This window comes from Vitis vinifera, chromosome 5 (genome assembly GCF_030704535.1).
Source record: "Vitis vinifera cultivar Pinot Noir 40024 chromosome 5, ASM3070453v1".
Classification (NCBI taxonomy): Eukaryota; Viridiplantae; Streptophyta; class Magnoliopsida; order Vitales; family Vitaceae; genus Vitis; species Vitis vinifera.
In genome coordinates, this window is record NC_081809.1 from 23,879,177 (window position 1) to 23,892,500 (window position 13,324).

The window sequence follows — 13,324 nt, forward strand, 5'->3', positions numbered from 1 at the left end:
TCAATACTAGGTCTCTACGAGTAACCTTGTACTACTAATCACACTTTATATCTTATGATCTCATTATTCTCTTTGTGTTTTCGCACAAATACCCATTTGTACCCAACAAGATTTACATCTTCAGGTGTTTGGACTATAGGTCCAAAAACTTCTTGTTTTATTAACGAGTTTAACTCTGTTTGTATAGCATCTTTCCATTTTGGCCAATCATTTTTATGTCGGCATTCTTCCACATTTCTTGGTTCAGAATCTTCATCATTTCTTATGATATCGGAGGCCATTTTGAAAGCGAAAATATTGTCAATAACAATATTATTTCAATCCCATTTTTCTCCCATGTGTACATAACTTAATGAGATTTCACAATTTTCAGGTACATGTGTTTTTTCAAGGGTTTCTCGTTCAATACGTGCCTCTTCAGGGGCTTCTTGTTTAATATGTGCCTCTTTAAGGGCTTTCTGCATTATTTGTGCATCTTCTAGGACTATAGATTTATCAATTTTAATCTGATCAGTCATTTTGATGGCCTCTTCTAAAGTGTCAAGTTTTTCTTGTATTCTCTTCTTTCGAGGAGTTATATCCTTTGAGCTGACAGGTCTGCCACGCTTCAGGCATATCTTAGATTCATTTGTTAACTGTCCTACAGGGACATCAATTTATGCTGAAGTATTTGCAGCCGGGATATATGACTTTGTCACTTTCTTTGAATCAATGAATGCATCTGGTAATTCATTTGCAAGATTTTGCAAATGAATGATCATTTGAACTTCTAGTTCACATTGACTTGTACAAGGATCAAGATGGGCCATAGTATATGTTTTCCAACTAATTTCTCGTCGTTTTTCAGGAATCGACTTATCTTCTTTTAATGACGGGAAAACACTCTCATTAAAATGACAACCTACAAAACGGGCTGTAAAAACATCGTCTGTCAAAAGTTCAAGATATCTTATGATAGATGGAGAATCAAAACCTATATAAATCCCAAGTCTTCATTGGGGACCCATTTTAGTGCATTGTGTAGGTGCAATTGGTACATATACTGCATAACCAAAGATTTGTAAGTGAAAGATATTTGGTTGTTTTCCAAGCACAAGTTGTGAAGGGGAGTATTCATGGTAAGTTGTAGGTCGAATACGGACTAAAGTCGCAACATGCATAATAGCATGTCCCCTAGGTGGAAATAGGTAATTTGGTTTTCACTAGTAATGGTCGAGCTATTAATTGGAGACATTCGATGAAGGATTATGCTAAACCATTTTGGGCATGATTATGGGCAGCAGAATGCTCAATATTTATCCCTACTGACATGCAATAGTCAATGAATGTTTGAGAAGTAAATTCACCAGTATTATCAAGGCATATTGTCTTAATTGGATAATTTGAAAATTGTGTTCGTAATCTGATTATTTGTGCAAGGAGTCTAGCAAAGGCAACATTACATGTAGAAAGGAGACAAACATGTGACCACCTAGTAGAAACATCTATTAAGATAATAAAATAATAGAATGGTCCACATGGTGGATGGATAGGCCCACATATGTCCCCATATATTCTTTATAAAAAAATTGGTGACTCAGATATGACTTTAGTAAAAGATGGTCTGACTATCAATTTACCTTGTGAGCAAGCAGCACATGAGTATTCATTGAGCGAAAGAATCTTCTGGTTCTTTAGTGGATGCCCATGTGAGTGTTCGATTATTCGACACATCATTGAAGACCCTAGGTGACCTAGCTTGTCATGTCAAAGAACAAAAACTTTTGGGTAATTAAACTTCTAGCTCACGACAGCATATGATTAAATAGACTTTACAGTTGTATGGTACAACTTAGAGGAGAAAGCCGAGAGTTTTTTCATTATAAGCTTCTGGCAAGATATAATGGAAGTAATGTAAATATATTCTACATTATTTTCATTCATAGTTTCAATATGATATCCATTTCTGTGGATATCTTTAAAACTGAGCAAATTTCTTCTGGATTTGCTAGAATATAAAGCATCATTTATATGGAATCTAGTTCCATTTGGTAGCATTATGTTTGCTATTTTAGAGCCTTCAACTAAGTTTGTAGTACCAGATATGGTACTTACATTAGTTTTTATTAATGTCAATTTGAGGAAATATTTTTTATCTAGAGTTTCACAGTCTGCGAGACATATATCATCCTCATTCATCTTGAGACCAAATAACACATGAATTTCATATATAACTAAAAAAATAAGGCATAATGTAAATAACAAAAGAAAATCAAATGTTAATATAAGAGATAATAATATATTATTTGATATATAAAGTAACATCAATCAATGGTAATCTTCTCATCATTTATTAAATGGTTTGTTGTTTTTTTCACTGAGACCTCCTAAAAAATCAATGTCATAATAGGTTAGGTCCAATCCATCACCATCAGTAAAGTTCATTTCTATCTATTTCCTTTTGCTTTTATTGATGCTTGGTAAAGGTTGACCAAATGTTTGGGCGTATGACAGGTACACGACCATTCCCTCTTCATACCACATCTATAACAATTATTCTCATGGTTCTTAGGAGGCTTATCTTGTAAACACTTCCCATTTTATTGTTTTACCTCAGTATTGTTCTACTTTTGATGGTGCAATGAGGCTTTCATTTCTTGAGAATTTGATGAATTATTATTATAAGAACCATGGTATTGGGGATTTCTTCCACAACCACGACCACGTCCTCCTCCTCATCCACGTCCACGAGTTTGGGACGATATTGCATTCACTTCAAGGAATGGTTCAGATTTAGTTGGACGAGACTAGTGATTTTTCATCAAAAGCTCATTATTTTGTTAAGTAACAAGAAGACATTATATTAATTCAGAATATTTTGTAAATCAACGCTCTCGATATTGTTGTTGCAGGAGCACATTCGAGACATGAAACGTAGTATAAGTTTTCTTTAACATGTCTTCTTTTGTGATTTTTTCTCCACATAGCTTTAATTAGGAGCTGATTTTGAAAAGTGCAGAGTTATATTCATTAATAGTTTTAAAATCTTGCAACCTTAGGTACATCCAATCATATCGAGCTTTTAGGAGAATCACAGTTTTTTGGTGGTCATATATTTCATTCAAATTACTCCATAGAGTAAAAGGGTCCTTTATCGTAAGATATTCATTTTTTAAACCTTCATGAAGGTCATGGCGAAGGAAAATCAATGCTTTTGCACGATCATGCAAGGATGCTTGATTTCCTTCTTTGATTATAGCTCCAAGATTCATTGCATCAAAATGTATTTCAGTATCAAGGATCCAAGATAAATAGTTCTTTGCCAAAACGTCAAGTGCCACAAATTCAAGTTTTGAGAGATTCGATATTGTCAAATAACTTCATATATATGACAAAACAATATTATTAGAATCAATTATAATAAATTGATAGCATTGATATAATTTTGATTATAAACAAAATCAACTTTAACAATATGTAACAAAATAAATCAACAATAATATAAATATGTAAAATTTTATTCTATATAAATAACTTAAAGTTTAAGATACGAAAATTACCTTCAAAGTAATTCATACTGATAATCTGTTATAAAACAAGGATAAATGTAATGCAAATAAAGTAACAAAGATAAAATATATTTTACTTTAACAATATATATAATGGGAAGAAGGAATCAGATAAGGGAGTTGAGAAAGTTGAGAGAATGAAAGACAGAAATAATAAGAGAAAGTAAGAAATTTATTTTTTGCTTAGGCATGCATATTATAGGGGATGAGAAACCTTTTTATAGGCTTTCCAAATGACTTCCAATAATATTCTTATTAATGAATATTAATGAAACTCATAAATAATATTAATGGTTTTCATTAATAAATATTAATGAATTTTATAAATAATACTTAATTAATATTTATTATAATTAATGTGTTATAACGCACGAAATGATCGGCTTGATTAATTAATTTAAGTGGGACCCACTCATATGACATCAGCAACCAAGTGTATCCAATCTGGCATGTCTACCTGCAGATTATTTTTCGCCCGCTGTTTTCCCGCCGTTCTGTCTACGCACCAGGCTCTCACTGGAACGATTTCCTGCCAATTTTCTCTGGGTGTCCCTGATTGAAACGCTGCGTTTTGAAAAGCTGCCCAGATTCATAGCCAATTCAAACTCCTGTGCATACAGGGCGAGCAACAGCCAGCAGCGAACCGCAAATGGGCCACAGTTCGAAGAAGAAGAAGCGCGGCGGAGGCGGCCGACGGAGCAAGGGCAAAGACCATCACCTTAACGCCTCCCACTCCGCCGCTGAAAATGATCTATCAGAAGAGATCACTGCGCTGTAAGTCCTCCAAATCGCGAATTTATTCGGAAAAAGCCCAAGTGAAAGCTTCGATGTATTTAGAGAAATTTAGACCTCGTTGAACATCTTTGTCAGCGATCCAATATTTATTGGTGCTGAAAACTGGAAAACATTTAAGTTTAATAGTTGTTATAGTGATCAGCGAACATGGAGGGAGTTGGAGTCTGCTCACTTGCGGTCGAATTTGAATTGTGATTTTGAGGCCATTTGTTAGCGGAAAGGAGAATTGCTTGCTGTTTCTATGCTTCTTTAATGACCTATACCACAAATACCTTTGCTATCACCTGTTTAAGCTTGTTAACGCTAGATTGTAATCGCATCTGTGGATCTATGAACTTATGAGGAGAGCCGCGGAGAGATTCAACCTAAGTGGTTTCCACGTCCTGTGGGCTCTTATAATGTTTTGTTTTGATGGATGTTCTTTGGGTAATCTAGGACAACTTGGGATTGGAGAAGTGGTTTATAACTCATTGTGGTATATTACTTAGAGCATTCCCAAAATGACAAGAGAGGTTGTAAATAAAGGTAGAAGCTTTTACCCCTTTTTTGTAGTTGAGTAATCCAAGAATATGTACTTAATGGCTCTAGGATCTAATTAGATCCTACCCTACTTGGAAGATGGATAAAGCTTGTACACACAAAAACCTTAAGCGGAAGGGAGTGAAAGAGATTAGCATTGAGAAAGAGTGTTTCTAAAACCTGGATAAGAGTTTTGGAGTTTAGAGTCTTGGAGCAGCAGCTTAGACAAACATCACTCAATTAAATTTAAGAGACATTGTGGGTAAATTGGAAGGCTCTAGTAATTTCCAGTAAATGTCTATTTTTTTTTTCCTCTACTACTCTATTTGGTTGAGGTGCATCAAGACATGAGGAATGGTGAATAATCCAATTTTCAAGAAGATAAGGTCCTAAAATATCGTTAAAATATTCTTTCCCATTTTCTATTTGAAAGACTTTATTTTTTGTATGAAACTGATTTTGAATCATTGTGTAGAATGATTTAAAAATTGTGGCAACTTCATATTTCTCTTTGAGTACAATCATCAATGAATCTTATGAACTATCTAGCAATTGAATAAGAAGTAACATGAGATGGTTCCTATACGTCAATATTATAGAAAACATGATTTCGGATTTTTTATTTTGCATGAAATGGAATATGATGGGTCTTAAACAAGTCACAAATTTCACGTTGGACTTTAGAAGGGTCTAGAATAGAATAAACTTCAGAATATAAAAGTTTATAGAAAATAAAGTTTGGATGTCCTAGTCAACAGTGCAACAACCAAATATATATACATATATATGTATTTTATTTTTTATATTCTAAAGTGCCTTAGCAACATGAACTTGAACACTTCCATGCACTTTAGGACGTGGGTAATACAACCTTTTTCTTTCTTCAGCACTGCCAATCCTTTTCCCTCTGGCAATATCCTGAAAAACACATTGAATGGGGAAAAAGTTACATAATAGTTTCGTGCTTTTGTAACTTTAGTAATGGACAGCAAGTCACAAGCAACATTGGGGACATGAAGAGCAGATGGTTGTGTCAAAGAAGATAAAGAAATTAAACCCTACCCATGAATGGGAATAAAAGAGCCATTGGCAACCTGACCTTATCTTTTCTTCAACATTGAATATAGGTTAAAAGTGCATGTGTATTACTCGTGTGATCGGTTGCCCTTGAATCAATGATTCAAGGATTAGATGAGATATTATCAGAGACACTCAAAGCTGTATGGATATTACCTAATTGTGCAAAATTACTAGAGTTTAATTTCCCAATCCAAAATTTTGTACAAGGCCTCCAGTTGACTTTTGGTTAAAGGGGCATTATCCGAGTGTTGAGCTGTCCTACTTGGTGCACCATTTGTAGTTTCAGAATTCTCGGTGGTCACACTTTGATTTGCCTTCTTATAGGCTGCTTGCCTCCTTTGTTACCAAGAGAAGAAGGTTTTCCATGTAGTTTTCAACATGTTTCTCTTACATATCTCAGTTTGTTGTAGTAGTGTGTAGTCATGCCACCTAGTATTTTTCCTGACCAATAGCAACATAGTTAGCACTCTCTAGAACTATTTTAAGTATTGAGCTTTCTTGTGAAATAAACTCATTATCACAGCCTTGTGATCTTCTTCAATGCTTATGTATGAGAAAGTTTTCTCAAAAGATGGAAACGATTCCTTATCAAGCATTTGATCTCTAGCCTCATCAAATTCAGATTGAGCTCGGCCAAAAATTCAAAGACTCAGTCTCGTTCTAACATCAATGCTAGCATCACCACATCCTCCAGTGCTTTCATGTGTAAAGGTTGATGCAAATCCAATTCCTACCATAAACCCACCATAGTGGTGTAGTAGGCAGTCATAGTGAGATCTGCTTACTTTGTATTACGAATTGTTGTCTTCAATTCAAATGTACATGCAACATTCCTTTCTTGGAATATGTTTACCACATTCCAAACTTTTTTTGGCAGTAGAAAGGAATAGAAAAGGTTTATTGATCTCAAGTTGCATGGAGTTAATCAACCATGTGACCGGACCACCCATAATTCAAAAGAAGGATATGAGATTTTTGGTACCTTAATGGTACCATTCAAATACTCTATCTTTCTTCTACTCTTAAGGAAAAGTTGCACAACTTGTGACCTCCCAAGAAAATGCCTACCATTATATTTTTCAGAAGTAATTTGGAGGGTTGGATTATTGTAATGGGTGACGGATCAAGGTTGATGGGTTGTCTCAATAGGAGTTTTTTTTCCTTCTCTAGAAATTCCTGTCATTGGAAAAACTAATTGGCAGAAAGAGAAGAAAGAGAAGGAATATAGAGATGATGAAAGGAATGGTGGCAATGAAGGCTAGAAAAATTGCTAGGAAAGGATTGGGATATCATGTACCATTGTTTTTAAAGGCATTCCTCGCAATGTTATTCAAATTGATTAGAACTCAGTGTTAGCAAGGAGAAGAACATTGAGTAGGGCTCTATTCGTTGGAGATGAGATGAACCATATGGAGTGTTGAGTTTCTTTTTGTATATTCCCATGCATTGTAGAGTTCTCTTGAGTGTCGTGTAGGAGTTCAGTCTTATACTTTTTGATCAATTTCTGTATTTGGGAGGATTCCATATCCTTCTTTTGTATTTATTATCATATTTAATACATATTTTGTTTCTAATAAAAAAAAACAAGAAAATGATTTCTAACTTGATTAGACCAGAAAAGTTTACAGGATATTAGGTATAAATACACGATCTGTGTAGTTATTAATGAAAAATGTCTAATATACAACTATTCAATCCCTAGAATTGCTCCATAATCTACTCCAATTTAATCCCTAGAATTACTCCATGATCTACTCCTACCAAATACACACAAAATATTGAATCAGATTCTGTGTTGCTCCTGCTAACATTAGTTGAGCTCTTTTATCTCCGCTTCTATATTATCAGGTTCTATAATTGCTATTTATGTGTGATGTTTAGGTGTTCAATATTTCAAGATGATTGCAAAGTTGTTTCAGACCCATATCCTCAAGTCACTATTAAGCTCAGGTTGGTTACTTTGATGTCATATCAAATTCATTCAGTGAATTTGTAATTTCTTCTAGGGTGAGATTTGCTTTATCTGAAATATGAACAGGCCTTATTCAAAAGATACAGGATACGACAATCTAGATGTTTCTGCTCTTCTTTTAGTAAGGTTAGTGAGGTTATTGTTAGTTTTGTTTTCATTTTGTTTCAGTGTGTATTCCTTTTGATAGCTTTTCTCTTAATGTTTTATTAGGTGCTTGCCTGGGTATCCTTACAAGTGTCCAAAGTTGCAGATAACTCCAGAGAAAGGTTTATCAAAAGGTGATGCAGATAATCTTCTCTCTCTGCTTCAGGACCAGGTATGAGGTGCCTCTTGTTTCATTAGTGCCCCTTTTCTGAAAATCATTGCAATGAAAATGAATTGTTATATTTTGTATGTTACATTTAAGTGAAGTTTGAATTTTCAACCAAGAAATGGATGGTCCTAAAATTGATTTATGGACTGATCTAAGATTTGTATAGAAAAATAAAATTTGAGGGGGCGGGGGGGTGGGGGTGGTTTGGTTTGTGTGGTTTGCGTAGAGGTGTCTGAGATTGAAGTTGTCTGGGCAGTTGAGAAAGAGGGATGTTTGTTGATGGCGGGTTATCCACATGATACAGGTGATTAGGAAGGAAACTTGTAAATCTCATTCATACGAAGGCTTGGAATAGTTTATGGTTAATAATGCAAGTCTTAATTGTCAAGATATGTTCTATGATGATATTCTATAACCGGAAACAGGCATACAAGCAGGTCAGCTGGTCACGTCACTTCTTTGGTCTGCTCTGGTCAGGAACACAATCAAAGGAAGAGGCAAAAAGCTCGAGTACGGTCGCTGGTCTATTGTATGTAGTGAACAGGGCCCAGCGCAAGCAAGCTATTTTATAACCTCTCTCTTGTCCAGCAAGCAATCGCCATCTCCTACTGAAAGAACTGGATTGTACTAGTATTGATAAGTAGATTCGGGATGGGAATAGAGAATGCATTTTTTCCCTTAGAGCACATCGTTACTTTAGAGTCTGTTTTATGAACTGCCAAATGTGTGGATAATCATGCTCAAATGAAGGCATGTAGGTGGTTGATGCTTTGAAGCAGAGTGGCTAAGTGATCAAGTGCTAGACAGCTAGAGTGCTAGTGTGCCAGATTAGAATTCCATAAAACTGCTGCAGCTTAGAATTCAGAAGGAACTGTTAGCATGGACACATTATTATTTTACAATCAAAATAAGAGTATGAACTGACCTTTACTTGACCTATAACCATAGTGTGAGCATGAAGTTATAGAATAAATCTGATATTATATTCAATAGCAATTCAGACAACCAATTTAGTTGGACAAATATGATAGTTATTGGAACACAAATACCATGAACAAATGTCTTGCTCCTTTTTCTCATGTTCTTAAAGAATTCTGATTGCAATGTGAAGCACAAGTTGTGGTAAAGCACAGAAGATATGAGAATAGGTGGCATCAAAAAATCACAGGAGGTTTAGAACTTGAAGAATGGCATGTTATGACACTGCACAAATCTGCAGCTGTTCATATGTGATTCCAATATAATCTTGAGCTCTTATCACATGAGATACATATCATGTTTTGATGGTTGTTGTCTTAACTTTTCTTTCTCTTTATTGATTCTTAGATATTCCACTGGCAATCCTAATTGAGAACTTGATCTTTGGCAGAGTTGGAGACTTATCTCTCCTAAGTTAATTTCATGATAAAACATAATCTCTCTTGAGTCTTAAGAATTTGATTTGGAGTTTGTTTCATGCTTAATGACTTGATCTGGAAATGAAAATTTATAGTTTTCTGGACTATCATTCTGCATTTTTAAAAATTTGTTAGGGATACTTTGTTTAAGAAAAGTTGTACCCCAATTTACCTTTTAATATTAGTATCGATTGTACAAAAAAAAAAAAAAAACCTTGTTTGTTTGATTGATATGATTGTTTTGACTTATTTTTTCCGTTTTTATGTACTTACTTTTTAATCTTTATTTGAAGTATTTAGTGCATGTTTTTGCTTGTCGTAGTTAACCTGACACTGAGACTTTAACGAGACGCGTCCTGTTATGTAAAATCATTGTTAAAGCTTTATTATCATCTTAATTAATAGATTATTTCTGTTCTAATGCATTAGATGGAATGCTTTCAGTTTTTTTAATGACTAAAGCTGCTAGATAACCTTTCATGGAAAATTTGTAAACCAAGAGTTGAATTTAGAATTTTCTTGACATAATTTTCGTGCACTGCTTAGGTGTAGCATGTGGCACCCACTAATTATTATTTAAATAAGGATGATTCTTTGCCTAACATCTTGTTCTTTTATAGAATGAATGGCTTTTTCTGATACCGGAATTTGTCCTCAGAAACATTTTGCTTGTAGCATGCTGTCCTACGGATAGGCCAATTTGATAATTTTCTTTCTTCCTGTTGCTCTTTTGTTCTTTACATATTTATTCAATCAATGAATTTCTATATATTTTAGGCAAATGCTAATGCTCGGGAAGGACGGGTGATGGTTTTCAATTTGGTAGAGGCTGCTCAAGAGTTCCTATCTGAAATTGTTCCAGTTGGTCAATCACATGCTGCTGTAAGTCTCTAAACTTTGCAGCTTGATCACGATTAGTGTTTCAAATGTCTACCTGTTGATTCATCAAATGTCTTGGGACACACTAGATATTTCTTGATGTTTTAAAATGTAAAACTATTGATTATCATTGTTGATTATGAATCCTTATACCAACTTATTGAATTTTCCTACATGGCCGTGGGTGATATTTTTCCTGCAGGGAATCTTTGATCACTGTGCAACATACTGGATTTCTTGTTGTATCAGGCCTGACAGAATTTTCTCTGCTATAATTATTATTATTATTATTATTGTGTGTGTTTTTTTTTGAATCAGAAGCAAAGTATTTACTGATATGAATTTTAAGTACAAGTTAAGGAGAGGTGTGCATTTGAGATGGATCCTGTTTCGTAGTAGGGAATGGGAAAAGGGTTAAGTTTTGGAAGGACTTGTGGTGTGAAGATCCAATGTTGAAAGATGCTTTTCCTATTTTATTTCTCTTGGCTGTAGACAAAGATGGGTGGACGTCAGATTCTTGGGAGGAGAGTGGGGAGTTGGGCTGTTGGAATCCTTGCTTTTCAAGACACCTTAATGATTGGGAGATGGGAGAGGTGGAGTCTTTGTTTCGGAAGCTTCATTCTTTGGCTGTTAGAAGAGATGTGGAGGATACTTTGAGCTGGAGAGAAAGTGGGACTGGTTGTTTTTCTGTTAGTTCTCTCTACCGTTCCTACAGAAGAGCTTCTAGTGATCCTTTCCTTTGGTGCATTATTTGGAGGTCTTGGGCTCCAGTGAGAGTGAGTTTTTTTGCTAGGGAAGCGTCTTGGAATAGAGTTTTGACTACCGACCAGTTGAAAAGAAGGGGATGGAACATGCCAAATAGATGTTTCTTGTGTAAAGAAGAAGAAGAAACTAATGACCTTCTTTTTCTGTTTTGTAACAAGGCTAGTATGTTGTGGAATTTGATCTTCTCCCTTTTCAGTGTGCAATGGGTTTTGCATTCCACCGTGAGGGGGAACTTGCTTGGATGGAATGGCGCTTTTGTGGGTAAAAGAAGGGCAAAAGCGTGGAGGGCTAGCCCTTTATGCCTAATGTGGACCTTATGGAAGGAAAGGAATGGGAGAGCGTTCACTGATGTCGAACGGGCTGACCAAACCATCAAATATTCTTTTTTGTATAATTTTGTGAATTGGGCTAGGGTGTATATGGAGGATCACGCTTTGTCAATGGCTGATTTTGTAGATTGGTTATTTGTTAAGGGGTGGGCTTGTTTGTCTTTATGATGCCTAGTTTTTTGGGCATTTAGTGTATACTTCATGTGTACTATTTTTGCCCTTTTTTGGCTCTTCTAATACATGCTCTTACTTACCTATCAAAAAAGTACAAGTTAAGGAGAGAAATCCTTCCAAAAATACAAGGGATGAAAAAAACAATCGAGGAAATGCTAGCAAGAGTAGCAAGATAAGCTGTATGGATCAAGATGAAAAAGGAACATGTGCAAAATATAGCAACAATGTACAACACCATGGGGTAAAAAATTCCCATACAAAAGAAATCATTTGCTTGGCTCCACTTTTAGCTATTCGATTTGAAATATCATTAGCTAAAGGGGGGACCAACAGAAAGAACAACTCAAGCTGCTAGCTAGATGTAGGATTTGATGGAATCACATGTTGTACAACAATCTGCAACATCATTGATTTGGAATGAATATTTGCATCATCATTTGTTTCTTTTTTGACTTTCTTTCTTGTTTTGACCTGGTCATTTTTTCTTATATAACTTTTTTTGCGAAATAGCCTTTTATGAATAAATGTTAATTAAAATTTGGATGTATAAAATGGAAATTGTTCAGATTTTCTTGCTTATTATCCTATCTATAATTAGATCTCGGTCTGGTATTCCTTAGCATAGAATGTAGTATAAATAAGGATTTGAGGGGGCTTGAAAAAAGAAAAAGAATATTGGTTTAGCAGTTTGCCTCCAAGTCACCAGTTTGTGATTTAATGAGATGTTGCAGTTGCTGGACCCTAGTCCTGTATTCTTCTGGTGAGACTGAGCAATAGACTCCCATTCTGTAGAGACTATGCTACATGGGATGCAGGAGAGCTATTTAGAGACTTTAAACCACTATTGAGTAAGAAACCAGATAGTCTTCATACCCAGCTTGTTATAATTTTTTTTTTCTTTTGGCATTCCATTCCCACAAGATGATCCAAATGCTAGACTCGGAAGCATGCCTCTCAAGAATCTACTCCTCACATTCATTCTAACTATATATATAGAGTGGTAATTGACACGAAATATGGGATGAAAAATAATAAGTTCTTTCTATTAGATTGACTATACACACGGTTTATATAGGAGATTACAAGAGAAGAAATAGGAAACAAGAGACATAATAGGAAACTAACTTATTCCTAAACTAACTTATTTCTAAATCATAAAACTATCAATTTACAGAAATAGGAAACTAATAAACCTATCTATTTACAAAAATAGGAAACTAACATAATAGGAAAAAAAAATTCTCCTATTCTATTTACAACTCAACACTCCCCCTCAAGTTGAGGAATAGATGTCTTCCATTTCCAGCTTGAATACAAGATCGTGAAACATTGAACTGTTAAGCCCTTTTGTTAGAATATTAGCTAATTGATGTTTTGATGAAACATAAGACATACACACTACTCCTTCCTCCAATTTTTCTTTGATGAAATGTCTATCAATCTCAATATGTTTTGTCCTATCGTGTTGTATAAGGTTATGAGCAATATTGATAGCTAACTTGTTGTCACAATAGAGCTTCATAGGACCATCCCACTTGATTCTCAAATCATCT

At 34.9% G+C, this 13,324-nt stretch overlaps 1 protein-coding gene across 3 annotated transcripts in view; it reads left to right on the forward strand.

Annotated features, from left to right (window-relative positions):
* The first annotated feature begins 3,956 nt into the window (after positions 1 to 3,956).
* LOC100249259 (eIF-2-alpha kinase GCN2) overlaps positions 3,957 to 13,324 on the forward strand; it is a 108,197-nt gene continuing 98,829 nt past the window's right edge. The window contains exons 1-5 of one of the 3 annotated variants that reach the window (XR_009465759.1): positions 3,957 to 4,322; positions 7,824 to 7,892; positions 7,981 to 8,040; positions 8,125 to 8,230; positions 10,402 to 10,506. Coding sequence is in view for 1 of the 3 variants with exons in the window: in XM_059737133.1 (XP_059593116.1) it covers positions 4,198 to 4,322; positions 7,824 to 7,892; positions 7,981 to 8,040; positions 8,125 to 8,230; positions 10,402 to 10,506 (465 nt within the window). In the remaining 2 variants the exon portion in view is untranslated. The remainder of the gene's footprint in view (positions 4,323 to 7,823; positions 7,893 to 7,980; positions 8,041 to 8,124; positions 8,231 to 10,401; positions 10,507 to 13,324) is intronic. The other 2 variants (XR_009465760.1, XM_059737133.1) reach the window with 2 other exon arrangements.